Consider the following 27669-nt stretch of genomic DNA (forward strand, 5'->3'; position numbering starts at 1 on the left):
TTAATAATCACTCTTAATAATTAACTTTTATTGCCAAGAAATATTTTTTTGTAGATATACTGTTTGACCTTCCAATTTATCTTCTATATTTTAGTTTAAGAATTCAGAGATGCCGTAAACTTAAGTTGTGGTCTATGAAGTTGCAAGAATAAAGCCTTCTACAGACTTTTAAATTTTAAGACTACATTAAGTCCCCAATTTAATAACCAAGGATAAAAATTCTATCACAAGCGAGGTGGCCACACAAAACCAGCACAGATACAGCACTTCACAGCACAGAATTTTACATCTCAGAGCCCCTGAAGGACATATTCAGTAGCTTGAGACATGCCCATACAAGGTATTGGAAACCTCATTTTTCTTATGTTCCTGCTCTTTTTATGCTCAAGGCTTGCATAATCATTCTTGAAGGATGTGTTACAATAATGCATTGCAGTTTATAAGAGTTTTACAGCCAGAGGACTCTCCACCTTCTTGAGCTAGTAGAGGGAATAGTCAATACCCAACTGTACTTGAACAAAACTTTATCTCTATATTTCAAGCTTTCTAAAGAGTTATTTCTTCAAATTCCCATGAAAATGTTGCACCAGAGTGTTTGCTATAACACTGTTTATAATGGTATAATGAAATGTTTGACTCCATTTTTGATATTTGACCCCTGACAGCTCACAGGCCCCATTCCCCCACTTTCCCTTTTGCTCCAAGTCAGGACAAGCTGGTAAGAAAGTCCAGATGCTCCTTCCCTTAGCACCAGTGGGAAAGTTCAAGCCATGTAAACCTTGCCTTGCATGATGGTAGGAACCCTCTCTCTGAACTACTGGCAACCACAATGAAACCCAAAGCCATTTGTCCCTTCACTGAATCCAAATGAATCAACTTGAATGCTTGCCATGCTCGCCCAGAAAGTCTCATGATGTGAGTAATTAATATCTTCATACCCTCCTGGTGCATATGTGTTGTCAGTCTTGAAACTGGGATCCAGTTCTGGGAGGAGGTGATTATTTCACCCTCTGCTGAAATCCTACCAGACGATTGGCCTTGTGAGCAGGGTGGTCTAGGTGATGATGACCACCATCGCCTGGGGAACATTTTTTATTTGCTTTTGACTTGCTAATGGGCTCTGCTGCCTGCTGCCTAGTGTTCATTTTTGAAGTGTGCTGGTGTTTTTCGTGCATATTGAGCTGCATTTGCTGAGTCCCACCAAGCCTCTCTCATAGATTTTAAACAATCTAAGTAAATCTAAACAATATCAGCATTTAGGGCCAGGAGTAGAGCCTAGGGGGCTCCTTAAAGTAGCCTTAGGTTGTGTGTCTCAGCCTGGACCTATATTTGCATCTAAATTAGGTATCTCAATTCTAGCATAAGTTGTGACTCATGCTAGGTTTAGGGAAACAACTTTTACATGCGATTGTGTCTCCCAACCAGCCTGGACTGTGCAGTATGTGTGCCTACTGAGTGCTCCCTCTGTAAAGAACGGTCACTATGTGATGTGCTGAGGTCTACAGTTATAGAAACAGATTATTATCCTTAAGTAATTTATACTTTTATATATACTATGGTGAATGAAATTATTTTTTTAAATTTCATTTTGATTGTTGTAAATGTATGGAAATACAATTGATTTTTTTGTGTGCATTGATCTTGTACCCTGTAATTTGTTAAGTCATTTATTAATTCTAGTAGATTTTTAGTGAATTCTTTGGCATATTCTAACATGTACATTCATTTGACTCCATCATCTGGCCATTGACTGCAAATTGAATCCTTCTCCCTTCCTTTTTGCTCCACATCTGTGCAAACTGATAAAAAAGCTCAGGTACTCCTTTCCTTGGCACTGGCAGGGAAGTTCAAACCTTATAAATACCAGCCTGTACATGGAAATCATTATGCCAGCCTACCCCTAACCACAGTAGAATTCAAAGCCACTTGCTCCTTCTCAAGCAAGTAGATCACCTTGGGTGCTTCCTCTACTTTCCCCAGAAAGCCTCATGAGTAAGAAGTACTCTCTTGCTTCATGTGTGCCATCAAATTCTTGACATCTGAACCAACTTAGGAAAAGTGAATATTGATCCCATCCTTTGCGAGGAAACTATAAGGCATGGCAAAAAATAGAAATAAATCAAACATTCTACAACTGGAACAAAATTAAATACAGTGATTACAAATTATATATTTGAAAAGCATGTCATAATATTAGAATATGCTCATGATATACTATTGTGAGAAAAATAATATACAAAAAGATATACAATCTCAATTTTCATTTTAAATATACATATACACTCATATGTAGAAGAAAGAAGGGAAGAAAACCTGTTAGAAGTATTTATCACTGGGTGGTGGGATCACAAATTTATTTTTATTTCTTATAACTTTATTTTTTTCTCAAAGTTTTTATGAAGAAGATTTATAATTTATTTGATTATTAATAAGGATGCATAAGAGATAAAGATCCTACCAAGAAGCCATGGCTTTAATTTAAAAATGGAATTAGGTGTTATATCACTTGACCTGGCTGAAATATAAAGGTAGATTCCTGAGGCTTTATTCTGGGATATCTCTCTTTTGTTATCTTAATTAGGCCCTTGGATCTCCTTAATTATGAATTCCACTGGTGCTAAGTTGTTCAGCCAACAAAAATAAGCATTGAAATAAGTTTTCTTCCAAAAACATGTGGTTAACAGAACCTTTGTAAAATAAACACTTTCAAGTAACAACAACAACAACAACAACAACAACAACAACAACAACGAAAGCTAACTAACGCAAAACGTTTTAGTTGTTTTGGGTATGTACGGAGTGCTGGATTCACCTTCCCTATCATCTCCAGGCTCCGTGCTCTAGCTATAATCCTGGGCTCTCCTTCATTATCCATTGTTAATTCTGCTCAGGACTTTCTAATTCTGCTGTCTGTGTCCCAGGAAGGCTGCCACTAGGGGTATACTTGTAAAATATAGTAAAGCATATATCCCTTCCTATTTATAACAAGAGTAATATTTTAAATTTCGCAAGGCATGGAATACTCTTCATAAAGTGACTTTTGCTTCACTTTCTTGAACTTAATTTAACAATATCAAATAACCCATATTTTTCTGCCATGCTTTTACATGTCTGTGCTTCAGAATGCCTTTCCTCTGTGCATTCTCCTCTTCATCTTCAGATCAAGTGTTTTTTCCATTGCCTTTCTAGATTCCTCTCTATCCAAGCAACATCTTCAGTTTCTTCCTATGCATCCTTATTGCATATTAAACAAATCTCTATGATAGCACTGACTATACTACACTGACGTAACTAATATGGTGAAGTAATATTTTTCAAATATTTCTTCAACCCACTTGGTCATTGGTCTTCCATGCTGTCCTCCTTGAACCCTGTGGTTGTAACTGTTTTCCTGATTCTTGGAATCTCCGTGAAGTTTTCTTATTGTGCATTTCTAGGAGGACAATGTAAGCAAGGCAGGTTCAGGTAGATACCTTCTTTCCTGCTTCATCAAGAATAATTCTATTTTTATCTACTTTACAATCTGGTATTCAAAAAGGAATCCATTGGAAGACAGAGCTCAATAATTATAAAAACCTTGAATTCCACAGCTTAACCTGAAAAATACTCGACAAATGTAGAAAAAGTGTAGGTCTTGAAAAGGTAGACACGATAGGGACATTGGGACAGGACCTTTCTCCCAGATGGGATATGGCTGAAGCTCTGAAGAAGCGAATAATGACATCTAGGGTCAAGGCTCTAGAAGACTTAACCTCAGTGATCTTGAGTCATCCATTTGTGCAATGGAATTTCAGAGTCAGAAGGAATTATAAAATTATATAATACATCTTCCTCACTGTACAAGTAGAGAATGAATCTCTACAGAAATTAAGTGTCATGCTCAGGTTACTCTACGACATTGTGGCAGTCCAAGGATTAGAATTTGTTTTTTTCTTGACCCTCTATCTATGCTCTTCCCACTACACTTAATTGGTCTACATATAAGACCAGCCCTCTCTGCAATTATCTGGAAATAGCAGTTCCTGCTACTAAAGTATTCAGTTGAAGGATGGGATCATTATCACCTATCTTCCTGTTCTCCGATAGGGAAGAAAATTATATTAATATTAGCTTCCTGAGAAAAAATATGCCACAAATTTGTGTCTGAAACTTATAAACATCAGGGAATTTGAGACACTTGGCTGTTTTCACAGTCTGGTTGGAGCATGCAGGTCCTAAACCACAGCTCAGAGCTCTCTTTTTGATTGCTGAGTAGCAGCCCAGGCATTAATCCAGGGATCTGATTTCGAGATAATGCAGACTGGACCCATCTCTATCCCCTCACCTCAACATATACACACATTCAACATCACTCATCTTGGCTTAAGCTTTTCTGCTTATACCAGCAGTGACCTGGATGCTAGGCCTGCCACAAGGCCAAAAGGGAACCATCACAGGAATTAGATGGCTCATGGAATTCTGCCTTTACACAGGCAGCCTCAACATTTTCCAGTCAAATTTCCACTCTCATATCTTCCCCATGCAGTGACCCTGCAAACCATCATTCAGCACTATCAAGGAAAGAACAAACTGAATCTTGTTTCCCAAATTAACCAAAGCTCGTATTTTACAGAGGTTGCATTTATCATTCCAGGATCTATTTTTAGAAGTTAGGATCCTCCATATCTTTGTAAGCCTCACACTCAGCCCTTTGTGTTGCTTAAAAGTTCCCATAGCACATAAGTTCAAGGAATGCTGGATAATGGTTAGAAAGTAAGTTTGCAAGATGCTTTAAATGTGGGTCAGTGTTCTCTGGCTCTTTTTTGGTAAAGACAGATTAGCTTTCTCAACCTTTCATCAGTTATGTACATGGTAGCAAGTATGTTTCTCTTTATTGGTAATGGCTGCCTCGGTCCTATCTTAGAAAGAATTCTGGTGTCCTGTTTAGGCAAAGGGAGGGAATTACATAGATGAGGGATGTAACATGGCCAAGGTTATAGAAAAATAACTAGCATATTTCCTGCATGATTTTCATCCCTCACTTAGATAGAACAATGAGAATATACCTTAGAGTGTGAGATAGGGAAAGGGCACACTCATTCTGTGGAATCTTAGAAAGGCTTCTAGTCTCCCCTGGGGATAACACTGGCCTGTCATTCTTACACATATCAGTCCCTTTTCTGTTCCACTCTGCCTCTTTTCATATCCTCTGAATAACAAATATCACTTTTTTTTTTTTAATCTGACAACATATCATAACAAGGCCTGAGGAGCTCTTAGACTCTAGATATGATGGAAGCCACTTTCACACACAGAAGAAAAGGGACAAATATATATATACAACTATCCTTTTCATATTCATAATGGTAATCACAGGCCAAAGATTTAGAATTGAAGTATATAACATAAAACAAGAAGGACCAGAGAGAAAACCCACAAAAACCAACCAAAATAAAGAAAACAGAAGCACAAGGACAAGGAAGCAATGGAAACACCAACCTACCAAAAAGCAAAAGATAAAATGGCTATAAGAAGATCCCATATTTCAATAATCATCCTAAATGTAAATGGACTGAACTCACCAATAAAAAGGCACAGAGTCACAGACTGAATCAAAAAAAAAAAACAAAACCCAACCATATGCTGCCTCCAGGAGACACATCTCAGTTCCAAAGACAAATATAGACTCAAAGCGAAAGACTGGAAAATGATATTCCAAGCAAATGATATTCAGAGAAAAGTGGGAGTAGCAGTACTAATATCTGGCAAAATAGACTGCAAAATCAACAAGGTAAAGAAAGATACTCATGGACATTTCATAATGATAAAGGGAATCATGCACCAAGAAGACATAACACTTATTAATATCTATGCTCTCAATCCATGAAATATGTAAAATAATTACTAACAGACTAAAGGAAGAAGCAGACCAAAACACAATCATAGTAGGGGAACTAAATACCTCATTGTCAGATATTGACAGATCACCCAAACAGAAAATTAATAAGGAAATAGCATCCTTAAATGATGCATTAGACCAACTGGACATAATTGATATCTACAGAGCCTTCCATCCCCAAAGAGCTTTTTATACATTCTTCTCTAGTGCAAATAGAATATTCTCAAGGACTGACCACATACTGGGACACAGATACAGCCTTAATGAATAGAAGAGGGTTGAAATCATACCAACCATATTCTCTGATCATAATGCTTTGAAATTAGAGATCAACTTTAAAAAGAAAGTGGAAATAACCAGAAATAAATGGAGATTAAAAAGCATACTACTGAAGAATAACTGGGTAAAAAGAGAGATCAAGAGATACATAAAAATGAATGATAATGATAGTACAACATATCAAAACTTTGGAGACATGGCAAAAGCAGTCATAAGAGGAAAGTTCATATCATTACAGGCCTACCTTCAAAAACAAGAACAAGCCTAAATACACAACCTAATGCTTCTTCTTAAAAAAAGAAAAAAAAAAACTAGAGAAGGAAGAACAAATGAAGCCTAAAGTTAGCAGAAGAAAACAAATCATCAAAATTAGAGTAGAAATAAATGAAATCAAAAACAAACAACAACAACAGCAACAAAGAAAAAATAAATGCAACAAAGAGTTGGTTCTTTGAGAAGGTTAATAAAATTGACAAACTCCTGGCTATACTCACTAAAGAAAAAAGAGAAAGAACACAAATAAAATCAGGGATGAAAGAGGCCAAAATATGACTAACAGCACAGAAATACAAAGGATCATACAAGAATACTATGAAAAAGTATGTAACACCAAATTCAATAACCTAGAAGAAATAGACAAGTATTTAGAAAATGGACAAGTATTTAGAAAGATATGACCTTCCTAGACTGAATCAAGAACTGGAAAATCTAAATAGACTAATCAGCAGTATGGAAATTGAAACAATCATCAAAAACCTACCAAAAAGTAAAAGCCTAGGACCATATGGCTTCACCAGTGAATTCTACCAAACATTCAAAGAAGATTTAATACCTATTCTCCTCAATCTCTTCCAAAAAATCGAAGAGGAAGCAATACTTCCCAACTCATTTTATGAGGCCAATGCCACCCTGATACCAAAACCTGGTATGGATAACACACAAAAAAGAAAATTACAGACCAATATCTCTCATGAACACAGATGCAAAAATCCTAAATAAGATATTAGTTAACCAAATACAGCAACATATTAAAAAGATGATACACCACAATTAAGTGGGTTTCATCCCAGGGTCACAGGGATGGTTCAACATATGTAAATCAATTAATTTGATACACCACATAAACAAATTAAAAAATAAGAGTCATATGATCATATCAATAGATGCAGAAAAAGCCTTCAACAAGATACAGCACCTATTTATGATCAAAACACTTAACAAAATTGGTATAGAAGAAAAGTACCTTAACATAATAAAGGCCATATAAGAGAAACCCTCAGCCAACATTATACTTAATGGCGAAAAACTAAAAATCTTCCCTCTAAGGCAAGACTGTACACTATCACCACTGTTATTCAATACAACATTGGAGGTCCTAGTGAAGGTGATCAGGCAAGAGAAAGATATAAAAGGCATCCAAAGAGAAAACGAAGAAGTCAAACTATCACTATTTGTGGGTGACATGATTCTCTATATAGAAAATCCTAAAGACTCCACAAGAACACTGCTAGAAACAATAAGCAAATATAGTAAAGTCTCTGGAAACAAAATCAATATTAAAAAATCCATAGCATTCCTATATTCTAATAACAAAGTGTCAGAAAAAGTGGAAAAAATAATTCTTTTTGCAATTGCAACAAAAAAATAATAAAATACCTAGGAATAAATCTAATGAAACATGTGAAGGACCTATATAATGAAAACAATAAGATCCTATTAAAAGAAATAGAAGAAGATACAAAGAAATGGAAAGATATTCCATGTTCTTGGATTGAAAGAATCAACACAGTTAAAATTACCTTATTAAAGCATTATACAGAATTAATGCAACCCCCATCAAAATCTCATTGGCATTTTTTAAAGAAATAGAACAAAAAATCATCAGAATTGTATGGAAGCACAAAAGACCCTGAATTGCCAAAGGCATTCTGAGAAAAAAGAATGAAGCAGGAGGCATCATTCAGCCCAACTTCACATTATACTACAAAGCGACAGTAATCAAAACAGCATGGAATGGGCAGAAAGAGAGACACATGGACCAGTGGATGAGAGTCCAGAAAAGTGGGCAAATAATTTTTGACAAAAATGCTTAAAATACACAGAAGAAAAAGTGGTGCTGGGAAAACTGGAAAGCCCCCTGCAAAAGAATGAAACTAGACTATTATCTATCACCGCACACCAAAATTAACTCAAAATGGATTAAGGACCTGAATATAAGAGCCCAAGGGCCTTGGGCTTAAAGAGGATTTTATGAATTTGACCTCAAAGCAAGAGAAGTAAAAGCAAAAATAAATGAATGGGACTACATCAAACTAAAAAGCTTCTGCTCAGCAAAAGAAATTTGTCAACAAGGTAAAGAGAGAATCATTCGAATGGGAAAATATATTTGCAAGCAATGCCTCCGATAAGGGTCTAATATCCAAAATATACAAAGAACTAATACAACTCAATAACAACAACAACAACAACAACAACAACAACAACAAACAATCCAATCAAAAAATGGGCAGAGGACCCTACAGGACATACAAAAATGGCCAACAAATCTTTGAAAAGATGCTCAACACCTCTAGGTATTAGGGAAATACAAATCAAAACCACAATGAGATACCATCTCACATCTGTTAGAATGGCTATAATCAACAGGACAAGTAATAACAAATGTTGGAGAGCATGTGGAGAAATAGGAACCCTCATACACTGCTGGTGGGACTGCAAATTGGTAAAACCACTATGGAAAACAGTATGAAGGTTCCTCAAAAAACTATGAATTGACCTACTATATGATCTGGCAATCCCTCTACTGGGTATTTATCCCAAAGACTTGAAAACTTATATCCGAAAAGATATTTGCACACTGATGTTCATAGCAGCATTATTCACAGTGGCCAGGACATGGAAGCAACCAAAGTGTTCTATGGTAGATAATTGGCTAAAGAATCTGTGGTACATATATACAATGGAATATTACTCAGCCATAAGAAGAGATGAAATTCTGCCTTTTGTGAGAACATTGATAGACCTTGAGATAATCATGCTAAGCGAAATAAGCCAGACAGAAAAGGTTGAAAATCACATGATATCACTTGAATGTGGGATATAAACCTAAAAGCAACAAATGAATAGGACAAACAGAGCCTCACGGACATGGACAATGGACTAGTGGTTACCAGAAGGGAATGGGAGGGAAGAAGGGGGAAAAAAATGTTAAAAAACAGTGCAAGGATTTAAAAAATCAATCAATCAATCAATCAATCAATCAGTCAATCAATCAATCAATAAAATTGACATGGAAATGCAAAAAATAAAGAAAAAAAAAGATTGAAGCCACTTTAAAACACTTTTCTCCTGAAGATAAGCTTTAGAAGGAAAGATTCCAAATTGTATATATCCTTAGTTTATACCTGGCATATCAAAATTGATTATAAGGCACATACAAAGATTCCTGAATGGATATAGAATACGGATACACCCAAAGGCCTTGGTCAGACCCATGACATGATTGTCAATAAGTTCAAAGTCATTTAAGATTTATGGTAGGTGTTTCTCTCTCTGTTCCATGCCCCACTCCAACCCTCTGACCAACCCAGCCAATCTCACCCACCTCAGGGTTCCTCAAAGGGTGGTTTCTAAGTTAACAACATCAGTATCACCTGGAAATCTGTTAGAAATTCAGATTCTCAGTCTTAGTTACTCTACTTACTTAACTCTAGTCATACTTACTCATACTTACTCTTTATTAACTCTCATCCTTACTGAACCAGATTCTCTAAATGTGGGGCTCAGCATGCTCAGAAAACCATCTTAGTGATTCTAATGCATGCTAAAATTTGAGAACCAGTAAACTTCAGCTCTGCCTAATAGAATTTTCTGCAATGGTGAAAACCAAGGGTTAAGTTTGTACTATACAATATCATATGCACTAGCCACATGAGGCTATTGAGCAGTTGAAGTGCACAAATGAGGACTCGAGTTTAATTTTAATGAATTTAAATGTAAATAAGCATATATGGCAGTGTCTGCTATCTTGGATAGCATAGATCTAGGATAGTAACATTTAAATATTTGAAGTTCTGGGAACTTTTCGAGAATCTGATAAAAACTATAAATAATATCCCTAGAAGAAATGCATATATTTCAACAAACAAGATTTGGTAAACAATTTCGGGAGGTCCAAAGGAGACACAGAGCATTCAAGAAAATCTATTAATTATCCACCCTCAAAATTAAGTTTCTAGCAGAATATACAATTTATAGATTGTAAACTATTAAAGCATCTCTATGTATATCATGTAGAAGTTATTTTCTAGACCAAAGAAAACACAGGTTTATGTTCATTGAGTTCCAAGATAAGTATTCAAAAATATTTCACCAAAGCAGCAAACCAGTTTTCTAAACCCAGAATAGGCTGTCATACTAAGTATTAGAAGTCCCAGCAAATGTAAATAAATACATTGAAATGTTAATTATCACTAAGATCACCTGTCCCCATCATAATATATTCCACAATTGCTGTCAGTGGTATGTGTTGCAAAATTGATCAGGTCAACAGGCTAGGAGACCTAGCGTAGAAGTGTCCATGCTTCTTAAATATTGGGTAGGATGAATGCCACGCCACCTTCCCATGGAAGACACTTTGCTTGCATAAGAACTGATTTACATGTGGAAGGTAAATTTTGTCCCCTATCCCTGTAATCATTTCTAATTTACAAATGAGCCATACTCTGTATTCCATTCTCCTAGTTTTCAATGTTCTTCTATGACAATTAAATCTCTTCATCTTTGAAGGCTCAATTAAAATACCTCCTCCTCTGTCCAACACTGAGTTCTACATTTTCCAAAATCTTAGACCACACATCCAAAAAAAAAAAAAGACCTAGCATTTGTAACATTCACTTGAAATTTCATGCATTATAGTTTCATCTTCTCTGTTACAAGTTCCTACAGGTTAGGGACCATATCTTTTAACTTTTTTTAACTAGCATATTTTCTATGTTCTCAGTGCTGAGAACAAAGTAGGTGCATATAAATACTTGTGACAGAATAACATAACTCAGATTCAACTAGTAGCTAAGCGCACCCTATGGAACAAATACTGTGCTAGACAATTTCCCATGTGTCTTTGCATTTAGTCACCACATCAACCATTAGAGGTAAATAGAATTAGATTAATTTTGAAGAAAAGGATAAGAAGGTTCAGTGATACTGGAAAAATTTTCCAATCGTGGTGTAAAATTAAACTGAAGTATGGACATTAGCATTAAGACACTGGGTTCAAATAGCAGCCCCACCTTCTACAGCTGTGTAACATCAGATATATTATTTACGTGAAACTTCTGTTCTTTCATTAAAAAAATAGGGCCCTCAATTATACCTAACTCACAGTGAGGAAATAAATATTAGTTCTTATGACAGTGTCTAGATCATGGCTTCTAAATATCTTTGTCCTTTAAAAGTTATCAAGTTTCCTTGGATAAACGACTGACTCCAGGGCTAGAGCAAGAAAAGTATAAGATAGCCTCAAATAGAAAATAAGGAAGAGCACAATAAACAATGGAGAATGTAAGAAAAATATACAAGAGTTGAATGAAAGGGTCTTCAATTGGAAAACCTTAAAGAATTCAATATATAAAATATTTAAAGATAGTAATGGTTTATAGCCCATAGAATAAAATAGGGATCCATGAGACCATAATGAAATTAATTAATGGGAGAGCAGGAGTGCACTCTTTCTGTCAGTAGAATTTCAATAATAAATGTGGAAGGAATGAGGTAAGTAGAAAAATCACCATTTGGCCAACATGGTAATAACTATTGTAAACAAGAACCAAAAATGAATTATAAAATTGTTAACTAGACTATGATGAGAAACAGAGTACCCACATAACCTCAAAGTATCTTCCTACAATATATTTATTATATACTATGGAAAAATAGCAACTTTATAGTTGAACATCCTGACAGTCAATACTCTAAAGAAATATCCAGGCAATCCAAATTAAGGAACAGTCTATAAAATAACTAGTCAGTACTCTTAGAAAAAAAAAGTGTCAAAGTCTTAAAAAAGACCAAAAAAAAAAAAAAAAGAATGAGGAACTAAGGAAAGTGACTAAGGAAAGGCTTCAGGTCAAGGTGGTGGGGTATGTAAATGCTGTACTCGCTTCCACCCATGACAACCTCAAATTACAACTGAACTATAGAACAACCATCACTGAGAACTGCTGGAACCCTAGCCAAACAGAAGTCCTATAACTGTGGATAAACACAGAGACTGGGAGGAGAGATCAAAATGTGAAATGGGTTGGTCACACACCCACATGTAATAGTTAAAAATAAGCAGGGATATTGAAAATCTGAAGGTTGCCCTGAGTAGTGAGGGGTCATAGCCCCACATGTGTGCTCTTCGGCCCAGAATTCCAGTGCCCTGAAGAAAAATTCCCACAACTTCTGGCTGTGAAAATCAGCAGAAATTGTGGTTGGGTGAGATGAAGGGCCAGTAAAGTCCCAGGCATTCCTCTTAAAGAGCCCCCATACGGACTTACTTTTTTTTTCCTTTAAAATTTTCAATGTCGAGGAAATGGTATAGAATAACTGCCAAGTCACATAAATTAACTTTTTTGTTAATGTTTGTGATCCCAAAAAGAACTCTTTATCAGTGGATGCAAATCACGTGTGAGTTTTCATCAGTTTTTTTTCTGGGTGTGTGACTGAGTTTGGGCCGTGGACCCAGCTGTATATGGTCCAGAAAAAAAGGTGGCTGCCATGCTTGGCAGGCTTCAGATCTCCTTCGATCTTGGGGTTGGGCTCCGGTTTTGATCCTGAATGATAGGGATTGTCTGGCAAAGGTCGATCTGTTTTCACTTTGGTGACCTTGGACAGCTCTCCCAGGTCAGGTCGCACCCAGCCCAGCTTATCCAGCCCATACTCAACAAACTTTGCCTGCTGTTTGCGACAGCGACAAAATAGCTGCAGGCCAGAATAACCGATGTAGGTCCAATATTCTGTAAAAGGCTCTGCACAGTGATAATTTATCTGCCCAAAGAAGTCCAGAGCGCACTTGTTGACCAGTTTGCCTTCCTCAATATTGCGCCATGGGTCCTTCTCTTCCCAGCGGCAGAGCATGAACTCCTTGTTGGGTTTATCACATAGTGATGGGCCACAGCTTTAGCACAGCAGAACTGACTTTCACCTCCTGCACTTTCAGATCCTCCAGAGTGGGAGTTACTCGGTCTATGATCCAGCACGGAGGAAGCAGTTCAAAAGGTACAAGGGACATCCAGAGAGGAAATGAATTGCCTGCCTTCAGTGTTGGAGGGACAGCTTTCTCCCAGACAGAAGTGATAGCAGAAGCCATTGTTCCTTTCTTGAACCCCCTCACTTCCCAGCCTGCAAACGCAGGTGGATCTTTATTAACCTAGCAAAGTCTCTATTAACCTAGCTAACACTGTTAGCCCCGCCCTGGTGAGTCCCTGAGATTCCACACATCCTAACTTGTAAACACACCCGAGGCACTTCCTGTGGCTTTTCCATACAAATGATCTTTCTTGGGTCAAGCTGTGGACTTTCCTAAAATCTCGCAAAGGTTCATAATCGCCCAAAAAGCAGTATCTGGCCTCCGTATGCCCTGTACCTCTTGCTAAGCAGCCCAAACCCACATTAGAGGCAGCTAGTCTCAGTTTATAGTTAGCCTCTCCCAGGCACCTCCAAGCCCAGCACAAGTTGCAACCATCTGCATATCACTTTATAATTCATACCAAGTGGCCTCGAGCAGGCACAGGCAGTAGCTGACCTTGGCCTTCCCCAGAGCTACCTCCCCAAAGAGGTCCCAGAATCAACACACCTGGTGACCAGCTTCAGAGCACATCAGAGTACCACACAACCACCTCCACAAACACACCCAGATGGCAGATTTGGCAGACATCAGAGCCCTGCAAAAGCAACCTTTGCTCAGTAGGGTCAGACCCTGCATAACAGCTCCTCCACTGTAGTCATGGCCAATTCTCACAACCGATCAGCCTGAAGGTCAATTTCTCCCATTAACATGCCAATAGCAATCAGGAGGGCACACACAACCTACACAAGGGACATACCTGGAACACCTGGCTCAGGTGACCAGGGAGACTGTGTCACTGGGACCAACAGGACACCTGATATATAAGGCCCCTCTACCAAGACTGGAAGACATAATGGCTCCACCTAATACATAGAAATAGAAACATGTATTTAGCTGATTAGATGGATGTTTAATAATCTCAGTGAGAACTTCAACCAAGATATGAAGCATAAAAATGGAGATAGAAAACATAAAAAAAAAAAACAGTCAAAAATGAAAAATTCAATAATTGAAATGTAGAATACTTTAGAGGGAATCAACAGAGATTAGATGAAGCAGAGGACTGAATCAATGCTTTATAAGATAAGGTAGCAGAAAACTAATCATGACAGCAAAAAAAAAAAAAAAAATCCCCCCCCACCACCGAAAAAATAAGCTTAGTTTAAGAGGCCTCTGAGACAACAGCAAGCATATTAACATACTCCAACATCATAGGGGTACAAGAAGAATAGAGAGACCAAAGAATTGAAAACACATTTGAAGAAATAAGGATGGAAAACGTCCCCAAACTGGAGAAGAAAATAGACATACAACCCCAGGAATCACAGAGGGTTCCAAACAAGATAAACCCAAAGAGGCCCACACCAAGGCACATCATAATCAAAATGCCAAAGGTTAAAGACAAAAAGAGAATCTTAAAAGCAGCAAGAAAGAAGCAGTTAATTACCTACAAGAGAGCACGCATAAAACTGTCAGCTGATTCCTCAACAGAAACTTTGCCAGCCAGAAGGTATTGGAATGAAATATTCAAAGTGATGAAAAGCAAGGACCTACAACCAAGATTACTCTACCCAGCAAAGCTATCATTGAGGATTAAAGGACAGACAAAAGAGCTTCCTAGATTAAAATAAAAGAAAGGTAAAGGAGTCCATAACCCCCAATCCAATATTATATGAAATGTTAATGGAAGTTTTTTAAGAAGAAGAAAAGACATATAAAATAAAAAATATGAATAAAATGTCAATAACTACCTTATCAGTCAACAATTACTTTAAATATAAATGGGTTAATGCTCCAGTCAAAGGACATATGATGGATGAATAGATAAGAGAGCAAGACTCTTACATGTACTGCTTACAAAAGACTCACTTCAGATTGAAAGACACACACAGACTGAAAGTAAAGGGATAAAAAAAGATATTTAATGAAAACTGAAACAAACAAAACAAAAAAATTGGTGTAGCAATACTTATACTGGACAAAATAGACTTTAAAACAAAGGCTATGACAAGAGATTAAGAGGGACCCAGAAATTTCACTTCTGGGTATTTATCCTTATTTACAATAGGCAAGATATGGAAACAACGTAAGTGTCCGTCAATAGAGTAGATGAATGGATAAAGAAATGGTACACATATATAATAAAACATTACATAGCCATTAAAAAAAAGAGTGAAATCTTGCCATCTGTAATGACACAAACGAAACTACAGGGTGTTATGATACGTGAAATAAGTCAGACAGAGAAAGACAAATACCACATGATTTCACTTGCATGTGGAATTTTAAATAATGAAATAAATGAACAACAAAATGGAAACAAACTCATAGACACAGAGAACATTTCAATGGTTGCCAGATGGGAGGGGTGAAGGTTGAAGAAGAAGATGGGATTAGAGGTACAAATTGGTAGTTACAAAATAGTCATGCAGATGTAAAGCACAGTATATGGAATATAGTCAATAACATAATAATAAAAATGTATTGTGTCAGATGGGTACTAGATTTATCAGGGTGATCACTTCATAAGTTATATAAATGTTTAATCACTGTGTTGTACACCTGGTACTAGAATAATATTATATGTCAACTGTAATTAAGAAATTAAAATATTATTTAAAAAATAAACTGTACAACAGATTCTAATCCTGCTTTTGATTTCCAAACTCATGAGTTAGAAGTGTTATATTCTCTTGGCTAATTACAATCCTGTTTCTTTAGCTATTATCTTCTCAGTGCCTTGGTTTCTAGGAATTTATTATTGTGGTGCTGGCCTCTCACTGTAATGTATCAAATATTTTCAAATGAGTAAATAAATGATGAAAAAATAAAAATAAAAGGGACTAAAGAGACATGACAGCTAAATGCAATGTGTAATCCTGAGTTGGATCACACTAAAAAAAGAATATTAGGACAACAAAGGGAGAAATTTGAATAAGGTCTTTGGATAAGATAATCGTATTATATCAATGTTTAATAATTATCCTGTGGTTACATAAAATGTTAACACCTGGGAAATCTGGGAAAATTCTTTGGACTAATTTTTAACCTTTTTGTGAGTGTGAAATTAATTAAAAATGAAAAAGTTTTAAAAAAGCATAATGCCTAATAGCTAGCAAAACTCTAAAAATGGTAAACCTAAATATGTATCAACTGATGAGTAGACAAATGTACTATATCTATGCAATGAAATACTGCTAGGCTATTAAAAGGGTTGAAGTACTGATTCATGCTATAACATGTGTGAACCTTAAAAACACCATACTAAGTGAAAGAAGAATGTCACAAAAGACTACATTTTTTTTTTATTCTATTCATATGAAATGTCCAGAACAGACAAATCTATAGAGACAGATAGTAGATTAGAAGTTGACAGGGATTGGGTGGCATAATGAAATGAAGGGTGACTGCATATATATATATATATATATATATATATATATATATATATATAGTTTCTTTTGTAGGTAAAGAAAATGTCCTAAAATTAAATAATGTACAACTGTATATTATAGCTCTGTAAATATACCAAAAACTACTATACTGTTAGACTTTAAATAGGTGAATTTTATTGTATGGATTTATATCTTAATAAAGCTGTTTTAAAAAAATAGGACAGCATCTGGCACATAATAAATGCTCTAAAAAATGGGGCAGATGATGATAATGACAATGGTGATAATGATCTCAAGTATTATTACTGTCATCATTGTTGTTTTCTCCTCACTAGAACTCATGGCCTTCCAAGCTTTAACTTGCAAAGCTTATAAATACGTTATAGAGCTAGCTATATAACAATGACTTAGTTATTTGTTAATTGTCTTTTCCTATCCTCTTGGGAATCAAACAATCTCTCTTTTCCCTAACTGACGAAGACCAAGGAATAAAAAAGGACCTCTTTCAGGTGCAAGCCCTGATGAAGATGCTAAAAAAAGAAGTCAAACTGTGACCCTGGGGAGAGATATCTATCTTTTAAGCTTTTATAGATTTCTTTTGATTTGTCTTTCTGTCTACTAAATAATCAATTAAAATGAGTTTTTCACCTTTCAAAAGGTTGCATTATTGCCATTCATCTTTGTTCAGCCCTTAATATATCATGTAAGAAGAGCTCCAGGTGTTATCATTATAGGTGCAAATAATTGACCAGGATGACAAAAGCTGCGAATTTTTATAGGAAGGGACTGGAGATAAATTCTATAAAGTTTTGCATGCCAGGTGTGTGTGTAGGGGACATATGCAGGTGGTACCTTGTATAGACCCACATTATGTCACTTGTGCTTGTAGACCCTTCTCTATCTATGGAAGCATAAATGCTGAACCCAGAGTAAACACCACCTTCTCTCAGGTCTCAATGCAGCTTCACGGAGCTGAGGGCTGTCGTTAATCTTGAGCCTCCAAATGCAGTATTTGCCTGGAATTTATGAGAGGCTTTTGAGGCTTGCTCATTGCTGGTCACAACTCTGAGTCCTTGATTACTGTGAATGAAGCAAAGCCAAAGAAAATGATGCTGATGGCTGAGCACAGGCAGAGCTGGCCCTGTCGTGTCACAATCAGAATTCACAAACAATTATTCTGATTTGCAAGCCCATGAAGCAGGCTTTTCTGTAACTAATAAATGCCCATGAAGGTCTTCTCAAGAGGAAGCTCTGATATTCTGGGAGAGAATGGAAAAGAGAGAAGGCCAAAAGGAATTGCTCTATGAAGCTACATTCTTAACTAATTTGTTCCGAATATCCTCCAGTCATACATGTGAGAAATGACATCTGAGGGCAAGGGGCAACAGTTCAGAGATAAAACAAGTTGAAGGCATTTAAAGTACTTGCCAAAAAAAAGTGCTCATCTGATAAAAATTTAGACAGGAAGGATGCCAAAAACCAGGAGAGACACAACTGAGAGATGTGATGAGGTGATTGCTGCTCCAGCTGTCAGACTTGTCAATGGTGTGGAGATGCCAGATTTTAACTCAAATGCAATGTCAGTCTAAAAGCTGCCTCTATTTCCCTGCATGGTTTTCATTAAGAAAGCACTAAGACTTGGTTCCAACTATAAATATACTATTTGGAGCCAGTTCAAAATGTAAATTTGTTGGTTGGTCTGTCTCTTCTTCAAAATGGGATTGAAGTAGGAGGAAGAGAATGCAATCTGACACCTTCAACATCACTACACTGGAATGGAATGAGCAGGGATTTGTTGGGTTACAGTTGTGGGCTAATTGGAAGACAAGCATGAAGGGCAGGGTAGGGCTCAAACTGTCTTTGAGAAAGGCAAAATTTTCCATATTAGTTCTTAAAGGTCCCACCAGAAAACAATGGTATAAAAAGTGGCGACTCCTTCATTAGTTTGGAATGTCAAACCAGATCATGATTCTGAGTTATTATAAATATTAGCCATAAATATAGCCCTATGTACATGTGGACTAAGAGACTGCAGGCAACATTGAATTTCACTTGCTTGCTTAAAATATATAAGTATATATGGAGAAAAGTTGAACATTTAAAAAAAGTTTTAAAGGAAAGAAAAAGACTAGGATCATAGATGTGCACCCCCTCCTTAAAGGGATGTCAAGAAATTGGGTAAAGAAAAAGGAGAAATTTTAAAGCTCCTAAGACAATTATGGTAATTATATTCCATATATTTTCCTGCAAAGAATTATTTTCTCTATATAATCCACACTACTGAACATAGTGAATCAGTTCAGTGCCTTGGAAAACAAGAAATCCATATGCCCACCTTATCCTCAGCACACAGTTAAAAAATAGAGAGTATATCTCCTTAGACAAGTCACTATTACATCAAAGCCTCTTTCTCCCTGTTATGCCTGCCAGCCCATTGCTCTAACTTCCATAATTAGCAGAGTACACCCAGAACTTTTTAAGTGTTGACTTCTTAGCCAGATATGCAGATTCTTCTTGGTGTGATGAATATCTATATTTAGATCTCAAAGGTGCTATCTTCCAAAGGAAGCATTAGACTAGAAAATTCAGGAAACACTAACAAGTTACTTAAAAAGATGTTTTGGCTTATATCTCTTTTGCTTACATGCACATAGTAGAGTTTGAAATATAATAATCGATAGCCAATAAACTTCAAAGAGATGCTGAGTCAAAAGTTTTCTGATGCTTTCAATTCCAACAAAGATAGTATAACAGGGACCAGATTTATCCATCACCACTTGAAATAACTAAAACACTGGAAAAATATATAAAATAAAAATTTTCAATCATTAGATATATGGCAGCATAGGATAGTGTGTCTTAAAGGAGGGAAAATAAAGGATGTGATCTCCAGAATGGCCTCACTTAACTGCCTGGAAAGAATTTCCAGGTTGCACCACAGGAAACGAAGACTCAGAGGGAGCCCAGAGTCTCTCTGAATGGAAGAGGTGGAGCTGGGAGCAAAAGAAGGGCAAAGTGGCTAAAGTTCAAAGGGCATACTACTGAAGGCGAAAGAACTGCATAAAAGGAACTCCAGAAAATTGCAGAGACTGCCTCACATATTTAGCAGAACAGGGCATGAGTATAAAGCAATTACTTGAGTCTGGGAAGAGAAATACCTAAAAAGGGCACAGGGAACAATCCCCAGACATTATACTGAACTGAGGATAGTTTATATTCTCACTAGTTGCTGGAATGGAACATCTAGTAAATCATGGGGCTTGGGTAGAATAGCTAGAAGGATATAGGCTCAATAGTAGGGCAAAATTGTACTTACATTAAGACTGTTTTTGTTCCAACTAAAAAGCTTAAAAAAAATCCATCCATAGATGATTGGATAATGACTATATAATGGAATATTATTCAGCAATAAAAAAGAATAAAATCTTGCCATTTGCAACAACATGGATAGACCTACAAGGTGTTATGCTAAGTGAAATAAGTCAGAGAAAGAGAAATACTATATGATTTCACGTATATGTGGAATCTAAAAAAAATCAAGTGAATAAACAAAACAAAATAGAAATGGACCCATAGATATAGAGAGCAACCTAATGGTTGCTAAAGGGAAAATGGGTAGGAGAATGGGAATGAAAAAAAAAAAAAAGAAAAAAAAAGATGAAATAAAAACCTAAACAGGGAACCAGAAGCTTTCACAAAAAGCCTAAATAAATAAATAAATAAATAAATAAATAAATTCCTTAATTTCCTTTCTGCAATGGAAACTGCCCATCTTTATATTTTTATGGATCCCTAAAGTTGAGACCAATAAGCTACAAATAAGGGTTTCTCAATTCTAAAAGGCTCCAGAAGTATAAATGAGAACATCTCCTCTAACCTTTCTAAATGTTCCACTTTTAATTCATCCCACTTTTCCTACCACTGAATGCCTGCCCTGATGATAAAACTTGGTCCTCAATATACACGACTTGTCTGTAACCTGTTCTTTGAACCTATTGATAAATTATTTTTCACTGGATTCTACTATGTAAGCTGAAATTCTCTTAAAGGGGACGACTCTGTGTTAAGTTAAAGAAGCCCAAAAGCCTATAACTCACATATATAGGATATTCACAGGCAATGTAAACCAGACATAAGTTATTTCCATTGAAGAAGAACTCTGTCAAATCATTAAATATTTTATTTCATCAAGATAAAACTGACCAAAGAGAGCTAAGTAATGTTTGGAAAGACTGATGAATCTAGAATTCACTTTAATTCACAAATTATATTCCTGACTTTGTCATTAGTATTATTTATCAATTATATGCATATAAGTAATATAGTAAACCTACCTAGAGCTCAGTTTCAACATTTGTAAAGGGTGTGTTTTGGCACAGGAGTCCTTTGAGATTTCTTCCATCTCTAATATTCTATGACTCTAGAAATGATTGAATCTTTCACTTTCCAATTCAATATTTTTTATCTCATGTAGAGGATACTCAACCTAGGTATGTAATAAACCTTGGTACATAAAAATAACACAACTATATGATTTTATAATAATGTAAGTGTAGAACAGTATTATATATCAATGGATTCAAACACTATTTCTCCTAGTCAGTCCTAAATATATTTGAGGAAAAGTCAACAAAGGACAGAGCTACCTATGGATTTCAGATTTCATCTAATGGCAGTTGAGAAGTTAAAAAAAAAGAAAACGCACAATTTTCTTTTAATTTTTCTTTGTTAACCTGAGATTCAGTTTCCTCATCTGTAAAGTTGGGATAATCATAATCAACCTAAACAATTGATGGGAAAAATAGATGTAATAATGTACATAAAGTTATTAGCTTAGAACTTTATTATTCAGCAGAAATTCTCTGAAAACCATAATTGTTTTTGCCATGGAAGTTACTGAGTTGGCAGTTTCTTAAGGAATACCCTAATACCAAAATAAAACAAGTTGAGGCTATAATTTTCTCACTTTCAACAGACCCGTTAATGGAAGAAAAGTAGGGCTTAGCATACAAGGTTTAGATAGAGTATATTATCAATCTCAGGGAACAAAATAAGGGACTAAACCCCCAAAAGCCTTGGACACTCCACACTTTTCTTTTAGGTATGTGAAATAAATCAAAGTATTTTTTTGAAGAACACATACTATTCTTGAGAGTTTCAGATTAGTTTCTAGTACACTAGTAGTTAAAAGTTGTAGCACTTCAGAGCTCAACCATTCTTTAGCAACCAGTGTTTCCCATAAGGGCATTTTGGACAGGGCAATTATTCACTAGGACAGCCCTGTGCACTGTAGGAAGTTAAAGGATCCCAGTCTCTTCTCACTACCTGTAAAATCAGAATTAGTTACATAATTCATCAGTCCCAGTGCAAAATGAAAATGCAGGACTCTTTGCTCAAAACTTAAGAGAATTAAACCAAGCATTAGCTCCTCTAAGCATGGGGCAAACGTTGCACATTTATGAAGCTGGTGTGAGAGAAGTCTTTTTGGTAACTGTAATCCCTAACTAAGCCCCTTTCCCCTGCCCTATATCGCCAAGTACCCCTTTAAGAACTTTTTAGTTTAAGCTATTGTCTTATAGATAAAACTAATACCCACAAATATGAAAACTATCTAGAGTCATATTGGAATAAAATGTAAAAATGTGATTGAATTAATGTTTTCTGACTTAATTTTAGTTTTTTCATAAAAGCTTTATTAAGATATAGTAAACGTAGCATAACATTCACTATTTTAAAGTCTGAATTCAAGGTTTTTTAAAATATTCAGTTATGTGATCATCGCCATAATCAGAGAACATTTTCATTAACCCAAAAAGAAGTCTCATGACCATAAGTAGTCATTCTTCATTCTTCCCTCTAATTCCCTCAGCCTTAGGCAACTACTTTCTGCCTCTACAGATTCACTTTATACTACCTGTGGTGTTTTCTTAATTGGGTTCTTTCACTTAGCATAATTATTTTCAAGGTTCATCTAGGTTATAGCATACATCAGTACTTTATTTCTTTTACTTGCCAAACATTCTACTTTATGAATAATATATTTTATTTATCAATCTATCAATTGATGGACTTTTGAGTTATTTCCACATTTTGGGGCTATTATGAATGATGCTACAAAACATTCATGCACAATTTTTTTTCAGTGCGTGTTTTCAGTTCTCCTTGGTATATAGCTAGGAGTGAAATTGCTAAGTCTTACAGTAATCCTATGTTTAATCTTTAGATAAACTATCAGACTGTTTTCCAAAACAACTCCGCCATTTATATTCCCAATAGCATGTGAAGGTTCCAATCCCTCTATATACTTTCTACAGCTGTTATCTATCTTTTTTTGATCATAGTCATTCTAAAGGGCAGGAGGAGGTATATCTGAGGTTTTGATTTGCATTTCCCTGATGGCTCATGTGTTGAGCATTTGGTTGTGTGCTTATTGACCATTTTCATATCTTCTTAGAACAAATATTTATTCAGATCCTTAGTCCATTTTTTAGATGGGATAATTGCCTTTTTATTATTGAGTTGTTAAGTGGTCTTTATATTTCTGAATACAAGTTCTTTATCAGATATATGATTTGCAAAAAACTTACCCCATTCTGTCTGTTGTCTTTCCACATTTTTGGTGGTGTTCTTTGAAGAATATACATTTTTACATTCAATGAAGTCCAATTCATTTATTTTTCTTTTTTGTCCCCTATATTTTCGTTGTCATATCTAGGAAAAATCATTGCCTAACAAAAGGTTATGAGGATTTACACCTGTGTTTTCTTCTATGAGTTTTATACTTTTAGGTCTTGTATATAGGTTTTTGATCCATTTTGAGTTGAGCTTTGTAGGAGTCCAACTTCATTCTATTTCATGTGACTATCCAGTTACCCCAGCATCATTTATTGAAATGACTATTATTTCCCCCACTGAATTGCCTTGACGAACTCATGAAAATCATTGACTGTGAATGTGACGCTTTATTTCTAGACTCTCAATTTTATTCCATTGATCTATATGGCTATTCTTATGCCAATATCATATTGTTTTGATTATTGTGGTTTGTGTAAGTTTTGAAATTGAAAAGAAAGTCAATTGCCTTGAATCTGTAAGATGAATCTGGAGTAGTACCATGCTCATATCCATGCTACTATATAATTAGTTTCTTAACTCGCTTCCAGATTTTTCATTGCAAGTACATGGAAATACAATTAATTTTTCTATATTGATCTTGTATCCTGCTTTTTAAATCAGTTAATGAAAAAAAAGAAGAAACATGCATTTAAATTATCTTTTATTAATACATAACTATCTTGGCTGGCATTCTTTTTTTTTTTTTATGTGGTTTTGAATTAATATCTGGGGTCCTTTGCTTTCGGCCTGAAGAATTTTACTTAGTATTTTTTGTAAGGCATGTCTGCTAGCAATAAGAGCTCTATTTTTGTTTTGTGAACATAAAATAAATGTCTTATTTCATCTTCATACTTGAAAGATAGTTTTGCTGGATATAAGACTCTTGTTTGACAATTATTTAAATTCAGCACTTTGAAGATGTTATCCTACTGGCTTTTGCCCTCCATTGTTTCTGATAAAAAGTTAGTTATTTATCCCTGTCCATGAGGGGAGAAGGAGTTATTGCTTAATGGTTAAAGATTTTCTTCTTGGGGTGATAAAACATTTTGGAAATAGACGGTGGTAATGGCTGCACAATACTGTGAATGTGATTAATGTCACTGAATTGTACAAGGGTAGAAGCAGTTTCTGAGGTTAATTTTTAAGGTTTGTTGTGAACCCAGGGGAGTTCTTGTAGGCTGTCTTTACTGTGGTTCTCTCTGTTAAATTTACTGGTTTCTGGTTTAGTTTTGTGCTTTCAGAGAGTTATTAGCCTGTTCATAATTGCTAACTACCGAAATCTCCAGTGTTTATAAAAGTGCCCTTAGTTGAAGTTTTCCACATTCTGTTTCAAATGAAAATAAATTCCTTTGGGGAAAGTTTCAGAGCTCTCTGTCTTTATGGACTGCCTATTCTCTTGGGAAAAATCTCTGAGGTACTGTTCCAAACACTGGATAGGGGGTGGTAAGCTCCTGTCTTTTAAGCTTGCTTCTCCCAGGGTAGAACCTCCACCCAATAATAAAACTGGGGCAAGAGTAACAAAGGCCACAGTATCCTCAGCTTTCTTCACTTAGGGAAAGCTTCCACCCTGTGAGTGGGGGTTGGGTAGAGAAAGGATCCCCCAAAGTTATGGCTGCACTCACCAGAAATTTAACCTCTACAAACTTGGAGTTGGAAGAAATAAGCCTGCTGTTCTTGGTAAGATACCATCTTCCTTGATTGGAAACTGAAGGGAGATGAAACCCTACTGTCTTGGCCATAGCTTCCCAGGGTGAGTTTACATCTAAGATGGGGAAGGGAGGGAGAGAATGGGTCATGGTTCAGTGCCATAAAATCTTATTGTTCCTTTGAGTTTTAGTGGACTTTCTCAAAAACTAATTTTTCATTTGCTGTATTCTTCTAAGATGATATCTAGAGATGTTAAATGGTTTGGTTTATGTTTTTTCTCATAATCTTTCCAGTTAGCTTGTTTCACTGGCAAGCATGTCACAGAGCTTCACGCACTGCCTTTCTGGAAGTGGATCTCTCTCTCTCTCTCTCTCTCTCTCTCTCTCTCTCTCTCTCTCTCTCTCATTCTCTCTCTCTCTCTCTCTCATTCATTCTCTCTCTCTCTCTCTCTCTCTCTCTCCCTTTCTTTCTCTTTTCAATCCTCTCCCCACCCCACCCCCACTGTTTTGATACCATGGGGTTTCCATTGATGAGCAAACAGAATTTGTTATGGAGGCTATCATCCTACCTTTACAATATTTTCTAGAGTTCAGTGACCCTTCTGTGTGTTTTTTTTCATCTTTGATGACAAGAAGTTTAACTTTAAAATCTCTCCTGTTTTTCCAATCACTTGCTTTACTTAAAGGATGGCTATTTTTAAAGGTGTATACCCGAAAATGATTAAAAAGTAGTAAAAACGATTGAACTACCTAATTACAAACTCCCTGATGAATCATCCGTCATGTGAAAAAAAATGGTTTCTTTGTGGTAATTTTTATCTTTCCTGGTCCATGCAAGGTTTAGAACTTTCTCTGAAACTCTTCAGAAAGATCTCAGTCTAATATGTTTAAAGACATACAATAGCTTAAATGCAACAGAAATGTCCTCCAACACTCCTCCAAAAGGGTCAGCAATTATTAATGGAAAGCAAGCCTCAAAACTTGCCAGCTGGTGATTAAAAGACATTTGCTCCGGAAAAGTCTTGCTATTTCAAATAAAAGAAATGAAGGAGGAAATTAAATTCTTGAAGAAATAAATTTTGACTGAAGTGAGAAATCACACTAAGAAGCTAATTTAAGGGAGATGAAATTAATTTTGGTGACATTTATTCTATTTAGCAAAAACGGTGACAAAACATATAGTGGCTCTGTTAGCCAGAGATAAGAGGCAAGTAATTTAAGGCTGGGCACAGCTACAGTCTATAGCGATTTAATCCTGCTGCTACACATCCCTTGTGACCTATCATTAAAGGTTTAAAGTAAAACTGACAATTATTATTAGCTAGTAATTGGATTTTGGAGATTCAGTATAAAGTTAGGATAATTTAAATGACTGTTGACATTGGAGAGATTATGTAAACGCTCTGAATCAGCTGAATTTATCAATTTATTTAGCCTTATAAGACTGAGCATACCCCAGCACCAGGAAAGCAGTTGAAGGGGGAGTGACTTTCTCAGAATTGTCTTCAGGGAACCATTAAAGGCTCAAACTCAGATTTTCTGAGGGTAACACCCAACCTTGCATACCAAATCTCTGCCAGGAAGGTGGGATTCAAACTTCTAACTCAGAACCATCTGGAACTTTGTCCTCCACATAGAACCAACTGAGTCATATAATAGAAAATCAAGGTACCCCAAGAGAAAAATAAAATTGTCATGGGCCAACATTTTATGAAATGGATTTTTGATTGTGAAGGCTACAGCTCAGTTACTAAAGATGAAATTAAAAATACAACCATCATTATGGATTTATAACAATATCCTCTGGCCAGCATAATTCCTACAAGGCTATACTCCATAAATATTGATATAAATCCTGCCTACTTCTTTGTCCAACCATAAGCACCAAGTAAAATTGGATTATTTAGGGCAATGCTTTACAAAATTAGTTCTGCTAAGAATGCAATTGCATTAAAATCAGTAACAACAATGTATCATCATCAACTGAGATAGATGCCACTATTAACATTCCCTTCACCTTTAAATGCTTTCTTAAAGGAAAGATTTTGTTACACTCTGACATAATTATATTTTCATACCTACTGCTCATATTCATCAGATACTATTTAAACGCCCCCTGTACCTAATGTTTTAGGACAGTATAATCTCACTTTATTATATTCCAAGCAGAAGGAACCATACATATTTCATGTTTTCTAGAGCTTAAAAAAGTGAGTTTTACCTTAAAAATACTCATTTTTTGGCTTAGTAACTCCACTTCTAAAAATCTATCCTAAGGGATTATTTAAGGATATATGCTTAGATTTAGCAGGCTGAGTACTGTTTAAAGAACAACAAAATTTTAAAATACCTAATGGCTAAGAATAGAAAGCTGGTTAAGGAAATTATGGTATATCCTTATGAATCCATTAGAATTCATGCGCTTGAAGAGCACAAACATTGGAGATTTTTTTCATATGTTGCTAAATAATAAAATCAAGGCTATAGAACAGAATGTGATTTAGAAGAAGCTGTAAAAAAGTA

At 35.8% G+C, this 27669-nt stretch overlaps 2 protein-coding genes across 2 annotated transcripts in view; both read right to left on the reverse strand.

The window, feature by feature from the left end:
* LRMDA (leucine rich melanocyte differentiation associated) overlaps positions 1–27669 on the reverse strand; it is a 977871-nt gene that overhangs the window by 44529 nt on the left and 905673 nt on the right. The gene's annotated exons all lie outside the window — the stretch shown is intronic.
* On the reverse strand, positions 10877–14438 carry LOC107518512 (NADH dehydrogenase [ubiquinone] 1 alpha subcomplex subunit 8-like). The gene is given in 2 exon segments (XM_036222002.1): positions 10877–13310; positions 13312–14438. Coding segments are annotated over 2 exon segments (687 nt in total). The 5' UTR covers positions 13512–14438; the 3' UTR covers positions 10877–12823.

The sequence above is a fragment of the Rousettus aegyptiacus genome, unplaced genomic scaffold (assembly GCF_014176215.1).
Source record: "Rousettus aegyptiacus isolate mRouAeg1 unplaced genomic scaffold, mRouAeg1.p scaffold_m13_p_6, whole genome shotgun sequence".
Taxonomy (NCBI): domain Eukaryota; kingdom Metazoa; phylum Chordata; class Mammalia; order Chiroptera; family Pteropodidae; genus Rousettus; species Rousettus aegyptiacus.